The sequence below is a fragment of the Manis javanica genome, chromosome 12 (assembly GCF_040802235.1).
Source record: "Manis javanica isolate MJ-LG chromosome 12, MJ_LKY, whole genome shotgun sequence".
In the NCBI taxonomy this organism is placed as follows: domain Eukaryota; kingdom Metazoa; phylum Chordata; class Mammalia; order Pholidota; family Manidae; genus Manis; species Manis javanica.
Window position 1 is genome coordinate 39,961,202 of NC_133167.1, and position 22,881 is coordinate 39,984,082.

At 36.5% G+C, this 22,881-nt stretch overlaps 1 protein-coding gene across 1 annotated transcript in view; it reads right to left on the minus strand.

Annotated features, from left to right (window-relative positions):
* Window positions 1–22,561, minus strand: part of LOC140845014 (general transcription factor 3C polypeptide 3-like) — a 29,507-nt gene extending 6,946 nt beyond the window's left edge. Inside the window, exons 1-14 of the mRNA XM_073218471.1 lie at window positions 22,444–22,561; window positions 21,402–21,513; window positions 17,877–18,064; window positions 17,000–17,123; window positions 15,506–15,697; window positions 14,838–15,003; window positions 11,406–11,563; window positions 10,793–10,864; window positions 7,338–7,441; window positions 6,236–6,407; window positions 3,821–4,023; window positions 3,409–3,510; window positions 2,641–2,776; window positions 560–797 (exon numbers count right to left, since the gene is read on the minus strand). Coding sequence (XP_073074572.1) covers window positions 560–797; window positions 2,641–2,776; window positions 3,409–3,510; window positions 3,821–4,023; window positions 6,236–6,407; window positions 7,338–7,441; window positions 10,793–10,864; window positions 11,406–11,563; window positions 14,838–15,003; window positions 15,506–15,697; window positions 17,000–17,123; window positions 17,877–18,064; window positions 21,402–21,513; window positions 22,444–22,545 — 2,069 coding nt within the window. The 5' untranslated portion in view covers window positions 22,546–22,561. The remainder of the gene's footprint in view (window positions 1–559; window positions 798–2,640; window positions 2,777–3,408; window positions 3,511–3,820; window positions 4,024–6,235; window positions 6,408–7,337; window positions 7,442–10,792; window positions 10,865–11,405; window positions 11,564–14,837; window positions 15,004–15,505; window positions 15,698–16,999; window positions 17,124–17,876; window positions 18,065–21,401; window positions 21,514–22,443) is intronic.
* Between the last annotated feature and the right edge of the window lie 320 nt (window positions 22,562–22,881).

Below are 22,881 nucleotides of genomic sequence, written 5' to 3' on the forward strand. Positions count from 1 at the left end.
TGGAAAAGAACTTCCTGATTTCTAAGAATGAAACCCTTTCGGGGCTGTCCTACCAACACTGAAATGTAGCATCCCCCAACAAGGAAAAGCAGATTGTTTCAATGTATTTAAGCAAAACCACTTACATGGTGAATGATTTTTTCCAGAAAATACTACTTTAGTTCATTATTTCTACATCTTATTTCTACTTTTCAACAAAACTTTTAAGCCAGAAAACAGAATCAGGTGGTTTAAGTTTCATATGTTCTCTGCTGACCCACTGTAACTGCAGTACAATGAATACTGAGTAATAACTAACAATAATGCATGCCAGGCATTGTTAAAAGCCTCATAATAATCCCATGAGGTGGTGGTGTTATGATGGCCATTTTAAATGGGTAGACTGAGACACAAGAGGTTAAGCATATGAGAGGGCATGCAACAATGGCCTGAACTAACCAGTAAGCAAGAGCAGTTAAAATACAATAGGTTACTAGGTCTGGAGCATGAGAGACGAAGTAAAAATAAATATACATACTCTATCACAGAATGAATTAAACTTAGTTATTGGAAAAATCACCTGATATAGTTGTATGCCTTTCTGAAATTTTTGTCCAGAATTGCTGCAGAGAGACCAAAGTATTCCAGCTCTTTGCGTTTTTGCCTGTCATCATAAAACGAGTAATATTCCAAAGAAGAATCCACAAGTAACTCAGCCTCCTGAAATCGGGATAGGTCACATAAGGAGTATATAGCCTTCAACAGAAGGTTCCACCAGTCATCTTTTGTCAAGACACTCGTGAGTACGGCAAGTATTGCTAAAATGAGACCAGTGAAAATCAGTTAGGTCACTGTATTTCCAAATACTATAGTATTAAAAGGAAGAATTCACATGATTGGTTCTAAGGTTAAATTGAATAACCATGGTCCTATAGACCGGAATTTTTGCCAACACTCTTCTGACAATGACCAGAAGGGGAAGTTGCTTGTTTCCACTCCATCAACACCACCTCCATACGCTCTGCCAATCTGCAATTCCAGGTAACTCTCACTTCTAATCTGTTCTCTACAAAGTCCAGTTACCTCACTGGTGTTTCTCAGTGCAAGCTAAGACATATGGTCCTTCAGGGCAGAATGAGTGTGCACTTCATGACTGACGTCAAATACAGGAGTCTGCACATAAAAGGCATTCAAGTGCTTGCTCAGCAAAGATTTCAAATTCATACTTTGAAATTCAGATTGTTCTTCATCTTTTTATAATCTTCATTTTCTTTTATCTGCTTCAAAATTTCTCTTTTCCTTTAACTATCTTCTCTTCCTTATTTATCTGTAAGAAGCCTCCCTTTCATACCCTTGAGAAATATCAAAAGCCATAAAACATTTCTGACCCAGTATTCTCCTTCTGAGAACCTATCCTAAACAATTCATCAAAAGTATGTATAAATCTAAAGGCATGAAGATGCTCACTACCATATTACTTATAAAATTATCACAATCAACCATACATCAAAAAAGAAGGGTATGATTAAATAAATTATGGAACTGCTATCCAATGGAATATTCACGTTCCTTACATAGAATAGCTATAAGGAGAATAGAGCAAGATGAGAAAATGTCTGTGAAAAAATAACTGAAAAAATCAGAGTACAAAAATGTATGTAACCTAAGGAGGCTTTGCTTATCCTATGCTAGTACATGAGTATGAGGGGACACCCACCTTAACAAAACAAAACCCTGTGAGCCTGAGAAAAACCAACAACGGACCTGAGAAGAGAAAATACTGAAAGAGAAAACAGGATCAAATGTAAAGAATAATAAAACTTACAGAAACATAGTCCCAAATACATGCCATCGAGGAAGAAGCTATTAGGATAAGCCCAGAAACAGTGAACTGGACAGACGGCAGGGCTCTGCGGCAATCAGAGCTAGGTTATGGGGGGCCAAAGCGCATTCCTTTCCTGAGTCTTCTCCCTGAAACACCTTACTTATGTTTTAACATTGTGCTTATAGAGATTCAGCTCTTCTGGATTCTAAAGCCCTGCCCACTGCACACTGCCATGCTTGTAACAATGACTTAATAAATGTCTGCTGAATTAATTAACAATGAAATAATCTTTGGTATCTCCAGTTTATAACCTAGATGTTTTCCAGTTCTCTGAGTAATAACCTCACACTAACATACTTAATGTTTTCTCCAGCCTAAAAATAGATGCCTTTTAAACTCACATTACTTGAGACTGGGCCAAAGCAACTTATTTTCAGAGTTTATATGACCATTGCTACACTGTCAAAAATTAATATGACAAAGAATGAAATATATGTAATTGAAATAACTGGACAAGTAGAGTGATTTGTACAGTCATCTAATCTTCATAAATTTAAGATATATTTTCTTCCTGAAAAGCCAAATTAAAAGTCATGTTTAGTTTTTTTCACAGAAAGATAAAAGCAGATGTTTTTCAACTTATAAAAATTAAATGATTTACATGTAGCCTTTTTTTTAAACACCAAATGAGTTTATTATACTTGAGGGATTTAGATTAGAAAACTTCATTTAATTTGAAAAGGGTATATTTTCAATTAGATTACTGTCAGGTGTAACCTCAGGAGTCTTTTTCAACTCAGCCACTTCTATGTAATTAAGCAAATGAAAGTAATTACCTTTGGCATCACAATTTGCTGTCTCTTGGTCATTGTTGTCTGATATTTTGTCTCTTGACACTTTAATAAGGTAGAGATGCCTCTCTCCAGATTTGGAACTGGATATCAAACAGACTTGGGCTCTATTCATTGCTACCTGCATTAAAGATGATAAACTTGAGATATTTTTTAGTCACACAATTTTTTAAAGAAAATCTATATGCCATAAGTTCCACAGGTATGCCTGAAAGCTTCTTTAATAAGGAATAAAAAGGCCAAATTACTGTGTATTTAAATACCTAAAAGAAAATGAAGAGACTGTTTTCTTCTTACCAAAGAAATTCGGGTCACACTACTTACCTTAGCAGAGAAGAAGAAGGCAAATTCACTTTAACTTTATAACACATGCACACACACACAACAACTTACCTGAAAAAAGCTAGACTTAAAAAGGATATCATATCTGGAAAACATTTCTGCAAGGTGAACAATTTTGGCACATAGTAGTGTCTACAGGGCTAATGACTGATAAAATCATGGCTCTCACCTTTCTAAATACGTACTAGCATAGATTTTATTTCAGTTAATCTACAGTCAAGTTTACATTTTCATTAGAACTTTCAATTACATACCATAAATCTTTAAGTCTTTTGTCTATATCTGACTTTCACTTTAAAAAGTTTATTTAGTAGAATAAAATGGTTATAAAATAGCTATAATCTATATTTAAACAAATTCTAAACATTTAAAAAGCCAATAATGTTAATATAAAGAAAGATCATTACCCACCTTTAAAAGCATGGCCAACATGGTAAGTAAGGTATCCACATAACCATACATTTTGCCTTGTGAAAACAACAGAGTAGAACGATGAAGCAGTAACTTCAGTTCCTAAATAAATAAGCACATGACAATGAGTGTGACAAGATGCCTTTGCTGCAGGTTGTTTTGTTTGCATAGAGAAGTTCTGTCTTAGAAATCAAACCTTAAGGATATTTGTTTCATGATCTTTCACAAGAATTAAGACCCGATATTCTAGAAACTGTAATTTACAATGTCTAATAAGTGACTAAAATGATTCAAAACCATTTTCAAAACCATTTAATAAACTAAAACAAAACTTTTGGATACAACATGTCCTGAGAAGAAAGTTCTAAAATGCAGCCCACCAATGAAAACTTCTTTCTGTTACATGGCCTACCTGCTGTGCAGCATTTGCATCTTGTGCTAACGTGTCTGGATCATACATTGGTTCCAGAGCCTCCAGGGCTTTCTCAGGGCGGCCCAGCTGCTGCTGAAGTGTGGAAAGTGAAATTCTTGCATCCAAATGGAGGGGGGCCACATCAACCACTTTCTCATAGCTTTCGGCAGCTCGCTCCATATAGCCTAAGGCCTTTAAACATTCTAAAATGTGTTAAAGCATAAATATGAACTACAGATTTGGAAGCAGGCCAAAAAATCATTTCTCCATTTTTAAAGAAATACAGTATAGCAATATAAAAAAGTTATAACAAGAACTAAATATATGCATATTTCTAGTACCTCAAAACAACTATCCCTTCTAATCTCCACTGATTAATCAATCTATTGATTTCTCTAAACCCAAACTGCTTACAAGGATTAATCAGTATACACATACAATTTGGGGTTCTGCTTTATTCACTTGGCATTATGCTTTCAACATTTTCCCATGTCTTCATCGGCCTTTTGAATGGTTATAATATTCAATCAAATTGATTATTTACTGAACCATATTACTTGACATTTAAGTTATTTCTAAACTTTTACTCTAATAAATAACACCACAGTAAACATCTTCAGGTTTAAAAATTGGCAGACCAGTTTAACCCTCAGATGTGTTTTGTTAGGCCATAGCGCTATAAAAAACACTGAGTTGTCTACATTTTTAAAAATCAGCATGTTTATGAAATCTGAGTTTCTGGATTCTTTTGAAAACTCTGGGGTTGGTGCAGTGGGTGCCCCATTCCCACACGGCACATCAGCCTAACCTGAGGAACAGCAGTATCCTTTAGACGGGGTTCCCCAGCTCCCTGCCCTAGAGCCTTCCCACTCGTGCATTTTACTCATTTTTGTTACCTGCCAGGCTCCAGAGTTTTGTGATCACCAATATAAACTACCACCTCTCACCTCACTCAATGATTTTCTCAGGACAAGTGCTCAGAAGCAAAGTTACTGGGCCCTATTCCTCAAATCTTATGCCAATCAATTATTAAGTCCTATCCTTAGAACTTAAAAAAGAATTCCTGTCAGCATTTCTTCTTCTCACCCTGATGGCCACAACAGTAACCGAAGCCCTTTCACCTCTTTCCTTTTTCACCGTGATTATCTCCTAAAATGGGACTTTTGCTTTCTTAAACCTCAAATTTTTCAGACTTCTACTAAATTATCTTTCAGTTAAACTTTGATAATAAAGCAAGACTACTAAATATGGATGGATCATCATGACTGCAGTTTTCATTTTTCACTTTTAAAGATATTTTGTTATTATGCCACAGGCATTAATTCCTTTAATTATCTCTCTAATGTACCAATCCCAAATTTATGATTTTTAGATGACTCTGAAGTTTTAACCTTCCAATCACTGCAAAGCTACACAGGCTCACAATGGAAACTCACTTACCAGAATCATAATCATAATTAAGGAGGATGTGTCAAGTATCTACTATTAGCAACAGGAGCAGTTTCAATTATCACAGACTTAGGAAGGTGATAAAAACTCAACTCCCTGCTCATGTCTTAAAATTCAAATACACAAATAATAAAAAACTTTTAATGATGGTGTTACATTTGCATTCATATTCACCCACCTAAACAGAAGTGTCATTTTAATCATTAAGTGCTCTTTGCTATTTCATATCTGTGATATGTTTCAAAATACCCTAAAATGTCAACCAATGCTTTTCTAGTTATAGAACTTTTTGCCATGATGTAACATTTTAAGAACAATAAGAACTTTCTGCCATAATGCAGTATTTTAAACAAAGACTGTTCAAATTTCAATGTATCTTTTATGTTAATGCTATATGAAATACTATTAGAATATTTTTGGCTTTCATACATTTCATTAAGAAATTCGGTTCTTTTTCTTAAGCTATATTTCTATTCTAAATGATTTATTGCAGATTAATGTGGATTTCCAATAAAATGGTACATAAAACCCAATCCTGAGCATATTTTCAGCTCAAAGAACATTGAGAATCCATCAAATTTTTCCCAAAAATGACATATTAAATATAAACCTGTAAAACTCTTCAAATATCAGATTGCACTCCAAGTCTGACAATCTATTACTAGGAACCAAACCCTTTAGTTAACACAGGTAAAAGACAGGTATTTAAGGTATTTTTAACAGGGACATGTTAATGCCTCTACTTCAGTTGGTACCATTAAGTGAATCATTCCTCCAAACCACTAGTGAGGGGGGCATCACTCGGTGGCATGACAAGTGAAAACACTGACTTTCAAAAAACTGCTCCGCAATCAGAAATACTTTCACCAAGACATTAATATTCTCTAACAATCACTGCATCTTTGGAAAGTAAGTTCTTGCCTGCTTATGTTATTAAAACTTCTTCCTTCCACAAAAAGGTATTACCTGCATGCCGAAGCCAAACTACTGCAAGGTTGTATCTTTCAGAGCAAACCAATGCACTAAGGAGAGGAAGTGCAGAATTATATTCACCAACATCCAGAAAAGCCTCAGCAACATCTAGATACAGGTCTCCCATATCTTCAGGATTCTGTTCCACTAGTGCTGTCAGGAGAGGCTAGGATGCAAAACAAAAGCCAGAAGTCAAACATTCATTACAACTATGCACAGCTATATATATTTTTCTTTTTAACTTAAATATTGGTCATCTGAGGCAAGCATAAAAGGAGCAAAGCTTAATAAAAATAGCTTTAAACTGTCACTTTTTTCTACTCATTTCTGTATCTTTATTAAAAAGAACTCATACTGCTATCATCCACTCATTCAACTTTTGAAAGCCAGTTAGAAGGCAGGTATAGCAGCAACTAAGGCCACTGATTTGTTGGGCTCCTCCTCTAGCAGGTCAAACATACCCAGGCTCCAGGGCCTCTGTGCTTGCCCATGTTTCAGGGAAGCTGTTCTTTCCTGTATCTACATGGCTTACTTCCTCACTTCCTTTATGTCATTATTTAAATGTCACATTCTCAAGGAGGCCTTTCTTGACCCAACCTATTTAAAATTGCCAACTCCTCCCATCCCCAATGTTTTCTATTCTTTTCCCGTTTGATTTTTCTCAGAGCACTTATCACCAACTAACAGCCTATATTTAATGTATTTATTTTATTTATTACCTATTAATCCCACTAGAACAAAAGAATAATTAGAGCAGGGATTTCTCTATTTATTCAATACCTCCTCCTAAGGTCTGCAAAGTGAATGCTCAATACATTTTTTATTCAATGAAATACTTAGCAAAAAGTCAGCAAAAGAGAATAGCTGTAACAAATTACCAATTGTTTAAAAGGCCTAATCATATATTCTTATTTTTCTCATTTTGAAAGAAAAACAAATTACTATAATTAAAAGTTCCAAAACACTTTTATTCACACAAAAATAATTTGATGCTTATGGCGACTTCCTGATTATTAAGAAATGTGAAGTCAGGGTCAATTTATAATTTCTTGTCATCTACAAAAAATAACGTGGATTTGATCTGAATGTTACTTACATTAAGTGGTTCGAGGATATTGAGATGTACAAGGCAGACCATCAGCTTCACTGTGATGTCTATTGGTATGCCCTCAGGGATAGTGCAGGTAACATTCTCATTAGCTATGGGTTAGACAGATAAAAGGCAGTTCCCACGTGTGAGAGCTTAGAATGTGGGGCAAATGAAGCAAACTACCTTCTATGTGAGAGCACATTTACTTCATTCAAAGCAAGTGATTCTATAATCAATTCAAAGTTTGGCCAACTCTGCTACTAGATTCTTATCCCTCCTTCAGTCTGTCCTTTGGTAGCAATTACCCTTCCTAATCCTTTCTGAATATCTTATGCACTTACCCGAAACCTACATGAACTCCCACACCTCTTATCAAAACTACAGAGAACTAAAAAGCCAAAAATGACAAATAAGGATATCTGAGCTCTCTTTTTCCCTTCTTGAATTCAAAAGCATCTTTTTCGTCTTCACTACAAAGAGGATGAGAAAGGGATAAAACAATACTGTGTTGTCTTCTAAAACAATTACAGCAAAACAATTTTTAAAGCACTGGGAAGTTAATCAAAGGGATTTTTATCTGCATTTAAAGTATTTTATATTTTGAAAAGTCTAATAAATTCCAAATAAGCTTCCATATCAGAAAAAGCTGAAGCATAGAGGGTTATCAGAGATTCATCTGAAATGGTAGAATAAATTTTAAATTATGTTAAAATGAAGTAAGTTTGATCTGTTTTCTAGAACTTGTCATATAAATTATAGTACTGAATAAAATTACCAAGAATAAGATATGGACAAGCTTACTTAAGCGACTTTGTATCACTTACTCCAAAACAATACCTAGTACCAGAAAACCAGCTTAAGAAACTTATTCTGCTCAATGAGAGTCCCAATACGTAAATTTACTCACACTAGAACGTAAGTTCCATGGGGATAAGGCCTAGTCTAAGTGACTTAAGGCTATATCCATAGCATATTTCTTCTGTAGCCAGTAGCTATGGTATACCAATTAGAGATATAGTGTGTACAATGTGTAAATCAAAAGTTTGATTTCAGAAATAATCACAAAGTAAAACTCAACTTTATGTTGAAAATAAGACACATGCCTAAAATCATCTAAGTCAGGAAGGCTGAAAATAAAAGGACAAAGATAGAGCAGACAAATTCAAACAAAAAGAAACTGGAGGTCACACTCGCATTATCACACTAGGTAGAACTCAGGTCAAGAAGGCACTTTATAAATCCTACAGGGCAGTGCTACTCAAAGGGTATAGTCTGGGACCTGTGGCAATCCACAAACTATTACCAGTTTAATCAGATAGGTGTAAGAGATTGAGACCAAGTATTCAGGCACTTTAATGCCAACTTGACAATGCTAAAAAATACAGTATATATTATTTACAGCCCTAACAGCTGAAATAATACTGTACTAACATTTAACAGCAGTTTCTTTTAAAAAGCTTATATTTTGTCACTGACACTTTATTCTCCTGAACTCTCATTAGGTCATTCACATTTACAAGAATCAAAAAATGTGAACCTCAATTAATCCATCAATAAATGTTATTTTTTTAAATGCATATGAAAAACAATCATCTTTGCTCACTTTGGAAGTGTTTTAATCTCCTAGTCTTCTGGACATATCTTTTTCTTTGAAGTTATTTCACCAACTCTAAGATGCCACAGATTTCAGATGCACCATTATTTTATATACTAAGAAAGAAAAACACCACTAGTTCAACTATGACATGTCATTGATTGAAGATGTTTCCTGATTTCAGGTATGCTAACTCATTAAAAAAGTAAAAAAAAGAGGGAAGAAGGAAGGATGGATCAATGAAATATAGAAAAATGTATTAAACAAAATGAATAATCTATATGTACAATTAAAACTTGAACACAGCTCTGTATTTCTTTCATATTTTCCAAAACAATGGAAAGAACAATTTTCAACATGAATATAATTTTTTTGAAGAAAGATCTTAAACAGAAATTATGGCTGCAAAATAACAACTTAACTGGAACTTGGCTCTAGGCTAGGCCATGTACAATAAAAGTATCAAAACTGGCAGAGCCCTTCAGATGCCCTCATTCATGCTGTGATAGCATTACAATTCCTATTCCTGACAGCATTACAATCCCTGCTCCTTACTCTAGTCACTCTACTATCTGAATCACTCGGAGAAAGCACCCTATCTGGTCCTGTCCATACCAAGCAGTGATCCCACACCCTGTGACCTCAGTCGGAAAGGCACTTCCCCATGGGTGTCCGCTTAAAATATACTTCTAGAAACAGCCTCTGATCTTTTATATCACCCTCCTCTAGTTTCCCAAAATGCCAGTTTTACTATGGAAATTATCACACAGTTCCTTATTGTATACATTTCATTTGAACCCATATTCTCCTCACTTCCTTGAGGACAGAAAATGTCATACTCATCTGTATATTCCACACACACCTACCGGAGGCACTTACAAGAAACTTTGACATAACTGGTCTTTTTATTTCCCAACAAGTTTTCACTTCAGTATTGATTTGTCCCTTATCATGGGCTTGATTCTCTACAAATTAGCATAAATGGATTTATGTAAATGGTTACTTCTTTCCATTAGGACACATCATGTAAATAAAAGGGTTCTGTTTTCAAATAATCATGCCTTAACCCAAAGGATTATATGATGATGGAATCTTTAGGTCTTATGACAGGGTAGGGAGGCAGCTATTGTGAAGCAGGCAGGGCTCAGTACCAAGGGCCTCCCCTGCTTCCCCAGCACCACCAAAGCCTCATTGGGTCTAGGTGGAGGGTACAACACAGGAACCTCCTTGCATGACCAGGGATATCTACTCTGCTCATAAAGAAGATCAATTTGTTGAACCTCACTTAGGGTCTTGCCTGTTAGTATTTTCATACAACAGGTTAATGGGCAAGCAAAAAGCTGGGATGGGGGAATGAGCTGAAACACTGCAAGCTACACTTCAGGTGTGACTTTCTAACCAGCTGCCTAATTATACATTTAAGTGTTCAAACAATGTAGGATAATATTGATTTCTACTTTTTATGTGAATGTTTAACTTCAAAGTAGAATTTTTTTCAATGACAGCATTTTAAGACCATTTTGAAAAGTAAATTGCTTTACATTTAAAGGTTTCTGATAAGCTCTTCACTAATCCATTCCTTTTGCACATATCACTAAGAGAGCCTGGGTCAGTGAGAAATACTGCATTCAAATGGATGTACTGAGAAATTGAGGACTGAAAACAAATTTTTAAAAATTACTTTCCTATGAGAAAATGTAATAATCATGGAAAATGTAATGAAATCTTTGTGAGGAAAAAACGCTTCTTGGGAAAATGTTATAAGAACATTATAGATTTCCAAATGCCACATTATGAACAAGAGAGGATTACATACACTTCAATATGCAGAATATGGCAGAAAATGCAGACATAATCATACTACAACCTTTACTCTCTTCTGGAGCGCCTTCTTCTGTAGTTTTCTTTTCCAGCACAATTCCAGAAAAATCGTAATTACCTAAAAGAAGGGGAAAAAGGAAATGACACAATAGGTATGTTTAAAAAACCTTTTCACAGTGCAAAAATTTGTACAGTTAATCCAAATAATCATTATAACATATAAAACAGATAAGTGGACAATAAAAAGCAACAGTACATCTCTCTACAATAAGGAACCGCTGTGATACAGTTAACATTTTTATATATCTTATATCACATTAATGCTTAAGGATATAATTCCTGTGCACCAAACCAACCTACTTTTCCCAACAGCTTAGGAACTGAATCATAGCAATTAGTCCGGCTGCCAAGTCCTGCTACCCTGAAATACAGATACATCTGGCACTGCGATAATGGCAAAAGCCTTTACCATATGATAACTACACTTTATACTGCATATGGAATTACTATAGAATCTAGAAATCTGTTTCCATACAGACTTCAATATATAATTTAGTGTACAAGTTATTTAACATATATAACTAAAATAAAGAATAGTCAATTTGTAGGAATTTCTAGAATACAGAAACACATCAAAATCTAGTGAAGAAACTCATTACGTGTTCCTACCTCCAAAGCTCTGTCATATTGTTTGTTAGAAATGTATAGTTCAGCTGCTATGTTAACATCCTCCATGGAGACAAGGGCCTGGTGTTTTGAGAAAGCTTCTTCAATTATGTTAATAGCTGAAGTAACATCATTGGCTTCATAGTAACTCCTAAAAAAAATAAATGGCAAAACGGATGAGTACTTACTTCAGATTACAGAATTACACTATAAAACTCATTCCTTGCTAGGCCCTTTATTAACTATGATTTTCATTTTCTTAAACTTTGAGAAGAGAAAAAACTCTTCTTTAAAATCATCATCACGGTTAATCTAGAGAAAGCCGTGCTATGTCAGTGTAACGTCTCAGTGTCAAGCGTCTCACTCTCCAGAAGCTGCCTCCTATCATCCCACCTGAGGCCTCTGTAACCCAACACGGACAACTCTGCTATCTCACTGGGCTCGACAGAGCACTGATCCTGCCACCTTTTCACTCACTGTCTCTGTGCCCTTCCTGTCCTCACGTGCCTTCTCCTCCAGGGTCCAACACTGTAATTCCTCCCTTGCACGTCTCAGTTCTCTTGCCCTTCTCTCCCTTTATTAATCTGATAAACCCCCAACCAAGTTAATACAAATATGCCTACTCTCTACCACCACCTGTCAAGCTGACCATGCTGACTGGACTCACTAGCCTCAAGTGCACCCATCATGCTGACCAGAAATCTTACTAGGTGTTTAGTCCAGTACTCTTCAAACTTGAATGTGCATACAGAGTAACTAAGATCTTGTAAAAAAAAAAAAAAAAAAAAAGCATATTCTGATCCAGTAGAGCTGGGGCAGGGCCAAGATTTTCTACATTTGTGACCCATTCTCAGGTGATCAAATGCTGCCCGTCTGTGGGGTAGCAGGGAACCAAGGACCTGGACGACTATTTCACATCTTCCCCTCTCCCGTCAAACCTCTAATACTCTCCCATCCTTACTCTCTATGATGACCGTACTTCTTATTTTACAAAGAGAATCAAATTGACACATCCCACATACTCCCAGCACATCTTCCAATTTATGCACACCCATGGCTCTATCCTCTTTCTCCACTTATAAGATCAATTAGATCCCATTCCCTACAACCTGACTCAAGGATATCACTCAACCAATTGTCCCTTCTTTCATATATCTTCAATGAGTCTCTCAATTGTGGATTATCCCATCTCAATACAAGTATGTTACAATTTTCCCCAACTTAAAAAAGATCTCTCACCCCAGTAGCCCATTCCAATCACCTCCCATTCTTATGCACCCCTAACAAGTTTCTCCAAAGAGCACCTATCTCCCAAAACCCTCCCCCCATCTCCAATGTCAACAGTCAGTCCTCATTTTACATGACCTCTCTGGAGTACTCCACACACATGATCATTCCTCCTCCCTCAAGTGCTTGCTTAAGTAAATTTCTAGACTACCATGTTCTTAGTTTCCCCCTACTTTACTGTCCATTTCCTTTCAGTCTCCCTGTTTCCTCCTTATCTTACTGACTTCTAAACACAGGAATGCCTCAGTGTTTAGTCCTCAGAACTCTCCCCTTCTCTCTCTCTTACACACACACACACACACATCACCTCCTATCACAAAATCCTCAGAGTCTAGCCTTCAGAATTTATCTAGAATCTGATTACTTCTTACCACCTCCTGCTGCCTTTGTCCTGGTCCAAGCTACCATTATCTTGTCAATGAATTATTGCAATAATTTCCTAACTGGTCTCCCTGCTTCTGCCCTTACCACTTCTTGATCTATTCTCAAAAGAGCAGCCAGAACTGATGCATTTAAAATTAAAGTCAAACCATGTCAGTCTCATACTCAAAACCTTCCAATTGCTTCCAAACATACTCAGAGTAAAAGCCAAGTCCTCACAATGCCCACAATTGCCAAGTGATCTTTTCCTGACACCTCTGACCTTACCTCCTGCTATACTCCCCTTAAGCCCTCAGCTTCCATGTTGTTCCCTAGGCATACCTCTGCACGCCATTTCCTTTGCCTCTGATACCCTTCCCTAAATATCTGTTCCCATACCTCTTTCAGTTTACTTTCAGGTCTGTATGACCACTACATAAGGAATTAAGTTCTTCTCTAATCACCCTACTTAAAATAACACAGTCCTGTCCTTCAACTTCCTGTCCTCCTTGCCAGCTTCATTTTTCTTCATATCCCTTATCAATAGGTGACATACCATATCTTTAGCTGTTTCGTTTATTGCCTGTGTCCCCTAACTACAATGTAAGTTCCACAAGGGAAGGGAATATTAAAACTCACTCAATAATGATCTCCTAGTGTCCTGTACAGTGTCTAGCACATCACTTACATACAATAAATACTTCTGGAGGAAAAGTAGGGACCAAGTAAAAGCCTAATCAATCAGAAATTACAGTAACAGAATTCCACATAGAAAAGATTTCTATGGCAGTGGCAGAACTGTTCATCACCACCCTTTCTTAACAAAAGTATTATAAATAAAGTGGAAAACAAAATTACTACATAGACAATCTAATAGTTTATTAAGTACCTTACTGGACTAACTACTAGGACAGCTACAAATATGACAGCAGATAACCTGGGAAGATCCTCAATGCTTATTATATATATACATCAGGAATCAATTTAGGGTTGCTTTACCTTAACAAACTTCCTAAAAATGCTTCTAGTACTCCTATATAACCCATCCTGGGGAGGATAGGGGGTGATTTCACAGCTAAGCATCTTCACAGCAATGGCCATAGGATTAAAAGGGTTCACCCCTAAGACACCCAGATAGGGATGGTTGCTCCTAGGCTGAAATACTCTATGTAACAAATATCCCTATAATAGACAGCATACCACAAGGCATCACTTAGCCAAAATATTTTCTGCTATAATTGATGTACAGCATATCAGAGGAATAAATGCAATAGATGCAGTATTTTAGATGCATGTGTCAACCATAAAGAAAATTTTTTATCTTAAAATGTTATTCTAGTACTGGCTCAAAATAAAATGATTACATAAGATTCAGATTACAAGCATTTCCTTAGCACATCACTAATAAATAATTCAAAATGTTACTGCAAATACACATAACTGAGTACATAAATGCACAAACATCAACTAAGTTATGAAAACCTGAGAACCTAGTCATCCTTTCAGAATATGCCCCATTTTTAATCTTCTGAGCACTTGGAAGGTAATCATGTATACAAATTATTCCAAGCACTAACACAGTTAACTTGGAAATGGGAAAGTACTGAAGAAGAAAAAACAAACAAACAAACAAACAGAAAAGAACTGGGGAAAAAAGAAAACAAAAACCCAAAATACAGGAAGTAAAACGTATTTTTGACTTCTTAAAATGTATATTCTAGTTCGAATATATGCCTTCAATTCTAACATGATTAACAAGGGTTTCACTCCAAACTTACTTTGCCGTATCTCTAGCCAACTGCATGAAGCGTTCTCCATCAGATGGAGACAATAGGTTTAAAATACGCCTATAACCATCCATTGCCATTTTATGATCTCCCATCTGTTCATAGAGGCTTGACCGCTCCCACAAATAACGGACATTAGTAGGTTCATATTTAAGAGCTAAAGAGAAAAAATGGAATATAAATTATGATTTTTCACAACAAGGGGTTCATGGTACCTGGGTGTGACCCATCCTTTTTTCTGAAAATTTAATAAACACTCTAAACCAATTCTCCAACGGTTATTCTGGAGGACACCTACCTTCACAGGAACTCCCAGCTAGGTTTGATCCAAGACCAGAAAGAATCTGAATCTCCATATTAATCTTCATTGGTCACTCTTAGTGTAATATTAACCCTCAAGAAATAGCCCTAGAACTAACACTGACCTCAGTGGGAAACAGAAGTTAATGCTCTACCAACTTTTGTCCTATAGTAACTCACAATATAAAGTTGCTAATAAACATGAAAGCAGAGGAACCCCAAATACTTATCTCCAGTAGAACAGAATATAAAGAATAAATATATTTCATCTAACATCACCCCAGAGTAGCAAGTGAAGTTATCAAAAAACTTATTATGTAACATTTTATCAAACAGAATGAGAAAAACATTCTAATTACCTTTTGTGTAGCAAAAAATAGCCTGCTTAATATTATCTTGTTCCAGAGACATTTCTGCCAATCTAACCCATTCTTCAGTATTACTGGGATTTAAATGTGCAGCAATTAACTCAAACTGCAAGGATTTCTCCATGTCGCCTTGGTCCTCATATATCATGGCAAGAGTAGAAAACGGCTCATAAGCCAGAGGAGCTATAACAAATTCAAAAAACAAACTCTATTAGCTGAGGAAAGAGACTTGAGTAAATGTCACTCCTATGGCTCAATAGTGATCCGTTTTTTAATACTTAAACTCTTAAATCGCTCTAGCAGAATCATACAAACTATTTAGTGGAATTGAGAATAAACATGAGAATGTATTTACTTTACTTTCATACACTTCAAAATTTTTTAAGTATTATTTTTCTCTAAGCAAAGTATAATTTCATGAAAAACCATACTCTCCACCATAACACGCATGAAAATTCCTCTTTGTTAAGGCTAAATGCGGCTCAGTAAGTCAGCGAGTTCATCCCAGTGAGCATCAGCCACATCAGGGAGTTGAATTCCATTGATCGAGCAACCACACCAAGGAGTAGTCATGGATGAATGGATAAAGGATATCTAAGTAGCACCTAAACCCAGAATATCAAAGTGGATGGTTAATCTGCATTGCTGAAATAAAGCTTCTGAAATGAAAGTCTAAGATCAGAAACGTTTAAAATCAAAGATAATTGTCAAAAATAAACAGTTATAAACTGAAATAAAGGAACAGATAATACTGGAAAGGAGGAACCAAACAAAATATCCCGAAGGAAGAAGTTTGGTTAATCTTATTTTTGATGGGGTAAAAAAGAAAAAGCAGTTAGCTGAAATTATCCTAGTGAGTAATCCCGGAATGTACAGACTTCTAAAAGGACCCTTGTCCAGATGTAAGGAAAGGCCAAAGTACTGAAAAGATAAAAGTTCACGTATGAGAACGACTCAAGACACATCAGGAAAGCAAAATAGTAAATACAAGTGATTACTCAAAAAGTCACTAATGAAGATACCCTTCACTATGCCCAGGATGTGTAGTTTAATGGAAAAGGACAAGTAAAGATTGTGTCTTTTTTACCAAAAAGTAGATTAAAATAATCTAGCACTGCCTGATCTGAAAAATGGAAGGATAAAAGAGCCCTTTTAAAGTGGTTTTAACATAATGTATTTGCCATATCGAAAAAAGGATGACATTACAAAAAACCTAAAATCCCTAAAATGAAACATAAAAAAACAAACAAATAAAAAGAAAAAAGATTCCTGTAAAAGTTCAATAAACATTAATGATATTTCACTGAATGTGAATATCATTTTCTGGTGATGACCCCTATTCAATGCAAACTGGCAAATCACTGTTGGCACAATCCCCTCCAAACTTCTGACTATATTTTCCAAATAATACAGTATGACTATGTCATTAGACCTATGTCAATAGAGTATGAAATTGCTATTGTCAGTAATCCCCACTGAACACACCCTGTCTTATGATTTCCATGCACATCAATATTGCCTCTTCACGTTCTCCTCGAGCAAAGCGAATGTTGGCTTCACCCATGAGACCTCTCAGAGCTCTGGGAAGTTTACTCCGAGGCCTCTTCTCCTGTACAGAAGAAAAATGACATTTAGATTAAAATATAGTCATGTCTTAGATTTCAATTCCAATCAAGTTAATAAATACCTAATACAGAATGGAAGTGAAATTTTCCTTTAAAACTTTTCAGAGTTCCAAATTGAGAACTAAGGACTAAATGGCTGCAGTTCTAACTGACTTATTAACGTTAAAGTCTGTATTTGAGGAAAAAGTCTAAAACTCAATCTCAGGAAAGAATGAAAATCATTCTATAATACTCTTCAAAAAGAAACACCTTAGAAAATTAAAACAAAAAGCAAACAAAAAAATCTTCCTGCAGTAGAAAGTTCAAAGCATAGCAAAATGTAAAAAAATGTAAAAACTAAAGTGGTCAGGGATTACTAAACTATTAATTAGAAAAATAAATGTAGACCTGGATGCTGCAAAATGGATTTATATGCCAGAAGATTTATGATCTACTGAAGATCACGCTCCTTTCAAATTCATCTATTCATGAGTATGGTTAAAAAATATTGTTATAATATGGGCCTTTTAATAGCAAAACTATAGTACATTTTGATATATCCAATAACTACATTCTCACATTCTTTAAAAATCTGTAAAATGAAACATAAGAAATCAGTAACAGTAGTTGTCTCAGTATTTCCTTTCTTACAGTTTGAATTCTTTCCAAATATATGTATAATTTAAAGATTTCTTTCTCAATTACTCCACCACATTTTTACATTCTGTTTATAAATACCAAAATAAGTAACAACTTACTTTCATCATTTTCTTGGTTTCACGGTTAAGAACCATCTCCAATACAAACACATCACCTGCACTGGGCTGCTCAGGGGCTTCTTCTTCCTCCTCCTCTTCTTCCTCGTCCTCCTCATCATCTTCATTCTCTCCAAGCATGGAAGCAAACACTTTGTGAACTGACTTACTGACTCCATCCGATGTTTCTCCTGAAGAAAGACACATTAAGGTCGCAAATAAAAGCTTTAGAAAACCCAGTAATCAAAAGAAAAAAAAACAGCATATTTGGAACATGAATTTCTACCCTAGCAATAACAAACTTGAAAGTAAAACACAGACAAATGAACACTCCCAAAGACAACCCAAAGAAGACTATTACAAAGCCATGTATTTCATGACTCATCCTCTGCACGTCATCCAGATATATAGGCAACATTAAGTGAGAAGTCAGAAGCACACGTAGTAAATTAAAAGCAGGGATGAAAAAAATTAAAGAAATGTAAGACATTGTGAATAAAGTGAAGGTTCCTGTGGCCAGGATTCTCACCTGGCCCTGGTTGTCTAGCTCACTACACATGTGTGGGCAATACATTGTTATTGGCTCCACACGGTGGCACTGCTGCAAGCGTGCAAGAGAGCAGAGCGAGACTGCAGTGCAGGCAGCTCCAAGGACAGAGACAGAGACGACTGTAGGGCAGGAAGGCCCAGGGACAGAGACTGAGCTTGCTGCATGCAGACTCTCTCTGAATGGACAGGATTCTAGTGATTGACCTGCCACCGTAGAAATAAAGTTAGGTATAACCCTTTCACCCCAAGAACATTCTACTGTTATTTCTCGGGTCACACTGAATCCATAGTGAACTTGTCCGGGTCTGAAACCCATTGGCAAGACACACATAGACCTAAGAATTAAGTGTGTGGTACAGAACCAGGTGGTATAAGCACAGTGGTTAAAGTGAGGCCTCTAGAGCCAACCTGTCTGGTTTCAAATTTCATATCCACCTATCATTAGCTAAGTCATCTTGGGAAAATTGGGTAAAGCTCTCTGTACGTCAGTTTCTTCATTTGAAAAAAGAGGTTAATAATAATGTCTGCCTTATAGGGCTACTCTGAGGATGAGCTGTTTTTACATACACGCACTTAGAATAATGCTCAGCATATAGTAAGAAACTACTAATTGTTATTACTAATATTAAAATACTATTATTTCAGGACAAAATAACATGACCTATTTCATTTGTATCTGAGGATATCACTATGTAGAATGATTTTTTTGACTTCATAATCATGATGTTAGATAATCAAGAAGAGGTTAAATTTAGAAGCTAATTTTCTGTTAAAGCAGAAACATGTAACATTTTAGAAAAGTTCCAACAAAATATAAAACATATATTAATTATTAAAAATTAAAATACATACATATACACACACACAGACATATTTGTGTTCAAAAATCCTTAAGCTTATTCACTTATGTGAAATGCCTCAAGCACCCCAAAGATACTGGATAAATGAGATAGTCAATATGTTTAAGGAAGAAAACATTTTTAAAAAAAACCTCCACATGCTCTAAGCAACAAATTATTATTATTATTATGAAGTCATAACAATCATCTTCAAGAATTCTGAGCATCCATAATCAAATAAATGTGAAACGTATAAAATAAAATCCTACCAATGAATAAAATTACAGTAACAGAAAAAAAGAGAAAAGTCACATGGTCGTCTTGTTAGACACAGAAGCATTTGATGAAATGTAACACCCATTCCTAATAAAAACTATGTCAACTAGAAATGGAGGGGAATATCTTTGATTTAATAAAGAGTATCTTCAAAAAGTTTTCCACAGTTAATGGTAAATTATTCAAAGTTAATGGGAATGAGACAAGGGGGCCTACTATCACCACTACTTTCAACACTTTACTAGAGGCCTTAGCTGATGTAATAAGAGAAATAAAAGGTATAAAGGTGGAAAGGAAGAAATAAAATTCATTATCCACAGATGACATGATTAAGTATGTAGATGATCCAAAATAATCTACAAACTGCCAGAATACATGAATTTTGCTAGGTTCCTGGATACAAGGTCTAAATAAAAAAAACTGTAGTTTTCATATCATCAATAATGAAAGGAAAATGAAAAGAGGGCCCTATTTGCACGGTATGTAGGAAAAGTGCAAGAATTTCACAGTGATAGTCAGCAATGTATAAGAGGAAAAAGACAACAAGTACAATAGCCATATATTCCAATTAGCAGACTTGGCCAAAGCCTATTCAAAACTGACCCCTTTTTCTGCTCTGAAATATGCTCATGCTAACCAAGGGTCTTGGTAGAATTCTGGGACAATTTCTTTCTAGGAAATTGGGAGCTTTATGTCTTTAAAGGACTGACAGGATTACTTGAGCTGAGGTCATCCAGCCCTTGTGTGCCTGACAACTTATGATGAGCTAGAATTGGATTCCATCAACCCCTTTTTATAGGAAGGGCCTGGTGGCCACCTCTCAGGGACAAATTTAGGCAAAACGACTGGCAGGTATCCAAGGGTATCTGCTACCACAGTTGCACCTCAAAGACCTGATGATGTAATAGCTACTCCTGAATAGATAAGGAAGGACCCATAGGTTGTTAACAACTTCACCCTCCTTTTCCACATCACCTGCCTGGCAATATCTAGAAAATTTCAACACCCATTTTTTCTCTCTTCTTTTGCCCTTTCTTACTCACTTGGTCCAAGGAGGGCAGAAATAAAACTTGTTTTCTGTTCCCAATTCGTGTGTGTTTCTCCGTATAGAAGTTTACGTGTTTAGGGGGAAAAGAACCAGTTTTTACTTCTACCCCTTAGAACTAGGAACTTTAGTTTTTCAATCAGACCCTATAAACAAAGCTACACTCTAACTGATAGTTCAGCATCACAGGTAACTTGACATGGGTAAATGGACACCATAAAGTATTATCATACTCTGATCATTAGAGTTTTATTTATCACTAGAAATTAATAAATATGCATGATATTTCATCATTTAGGCTCTGATGAGTTTAATTAGTCTGGTGCACTAACCAAATTTAATTTTCTGGACATACAGAATGAGGACTGAATCCTAGAATGCAGTAGCATACCATGCTGTGTGGGAGGTCCCATCTGGGCAGCCAACGGGCCTTGTATTCTGAGATTTCTATCTTACCTTCTATAACTAAAGCAGTGGTTTGGAAGCCACTCTGCAGAGAACTATAATCCATTACATGTTTTGGGAGTATAATCTGGAAGTAATTAGTAACCGATGGGGCCGATTAAAAAAAATAATGACTCTAAAAAAGCTCCCAAATACTCATGTCAATTTGAAATACATTTCCACAAATATAAGCCATAAAACTAATCATTACCATATTCAATAATTCAACAAATATTTACTGAGCACCTACTACAGCACCAATGCATTATGCTCCTACTAAACCAGGTTATCAACAACAGAGTATCGTTGCAATGAAAAATATTTTTACTAAATTATTAGGTATTTCACACACGGCAGCAAATGATCTTAACATACCTTCACTGACATCTTTGTCCTGGGATTTCGTAGAATCTTTTCGCGATGAGGATGGAAATTCAGAGTCATATGGACTTTCATCAGCTGATAACTTTCCTTTTTCCTGAAGACTCTGTGATTGAAAATTAATTAATGATTTCAAAAACTAATGCAGATTTAGCTCTCCCCAGTTAAGAATAGAGCGTTTGCCTTTTTCTATTTCTATAAAACTTGAGCTCTGAACACAGAGTATGTGGAATCTAAATTTGAATATTGTCAAATCATTGCAGAGTATTTAGGTCTCATTCCTCACGATTATCTGAATCAGTTATTGGTAAAAAATAATAAAACTCTTAATGATTTCATTTACCTAAATGTTGTCTCCTAGCTTTTTAAAAGGCAAGAGTGGGGGCACCATTAGTCTCATGAATTAGGAAAGAATCCACCAGCTAATTTTCAAGGGTGCAATTACTTCTATCTTCCCTCGCATTTTAAATTTGTGAGAACACATGCAAAGCTCAGATAGTTCAAAGTAAGTATGAAAAAAACACGTGAGTGAAGATTTGTTCTCAGGAAAATTAAGTTTTCTGCCCAAAATTCCATCACACCACTGGGAGACTCCTCAAAAACGGGGGCTGAAATCCTTCAGTTTAGAAATTGAGGACACTGAGGTCTTAAGTGAAGAGAGGGGAAGTGTCCACCCAAAGTCACAAAAAGACTTGGTTGCAAACTAGGGCTCGAACCACAAACTCTCCAAACTCCACTCCCCACTCCCCTATTTAACGTGCCAGCGTTAGGCTACCCTCAAGTAAAAATTTACTATTTCGGACAAAGAAAAAGGGAGGTTACTACTGAGACAGTTTTTTAGTGGGGGAAACGTTTTTAAAAGGAGCTGAGCACAGGCATGAGGTGAGAACCGAGGTTTCGCGGTAAGAAGGGGGTTAGAAGCTACTGGAAGTTCCCGGCTGTCCCATCACGGAGAATGGGGTCCTCCGGGTCCCCCCATATCTAACTGTATTACGGGCAAGACAGCGAGGTGCTTCCGGGCCTAGCATCTCCTCACTTTCTTCTCGCGCGTTTTTCTCTCTTCTCTCCGCCTTTCGAACTCCTCAAAGGAGATCTTTCCTTCCAGGTAGTCGATGAGCTCCGGGCTGAACCCCGACATGTCTGCGGAGTCCTGACAAGTACCCCCAGCAACGGTCAGCGCAGGAGATGCACGAAGTGCGGCGCCTCCCAGTCGCTTTCCGGTGCTGGGGCGCCGAGAGCAGGGATCCGGTGTTCTCACGGGAAACCGGCCCGTACTGCGCGCCCAGCTGCAGCGCCAGGGTTCCGCCGGAGCGTCTGGCCCTGCCTCCTTCCAAGGGGCTCGCCGCTGTGGGGCGGGGCGCTTCCGTGGGCCTGGTGAGAGCCTACTGCCCAGGCTCAGACCGCCTGTTTAAAACTATTAGGGAGTTGGGGGAAAAAATGTGATTTCAAGAAATTGTCCTTACCTCAATTATTT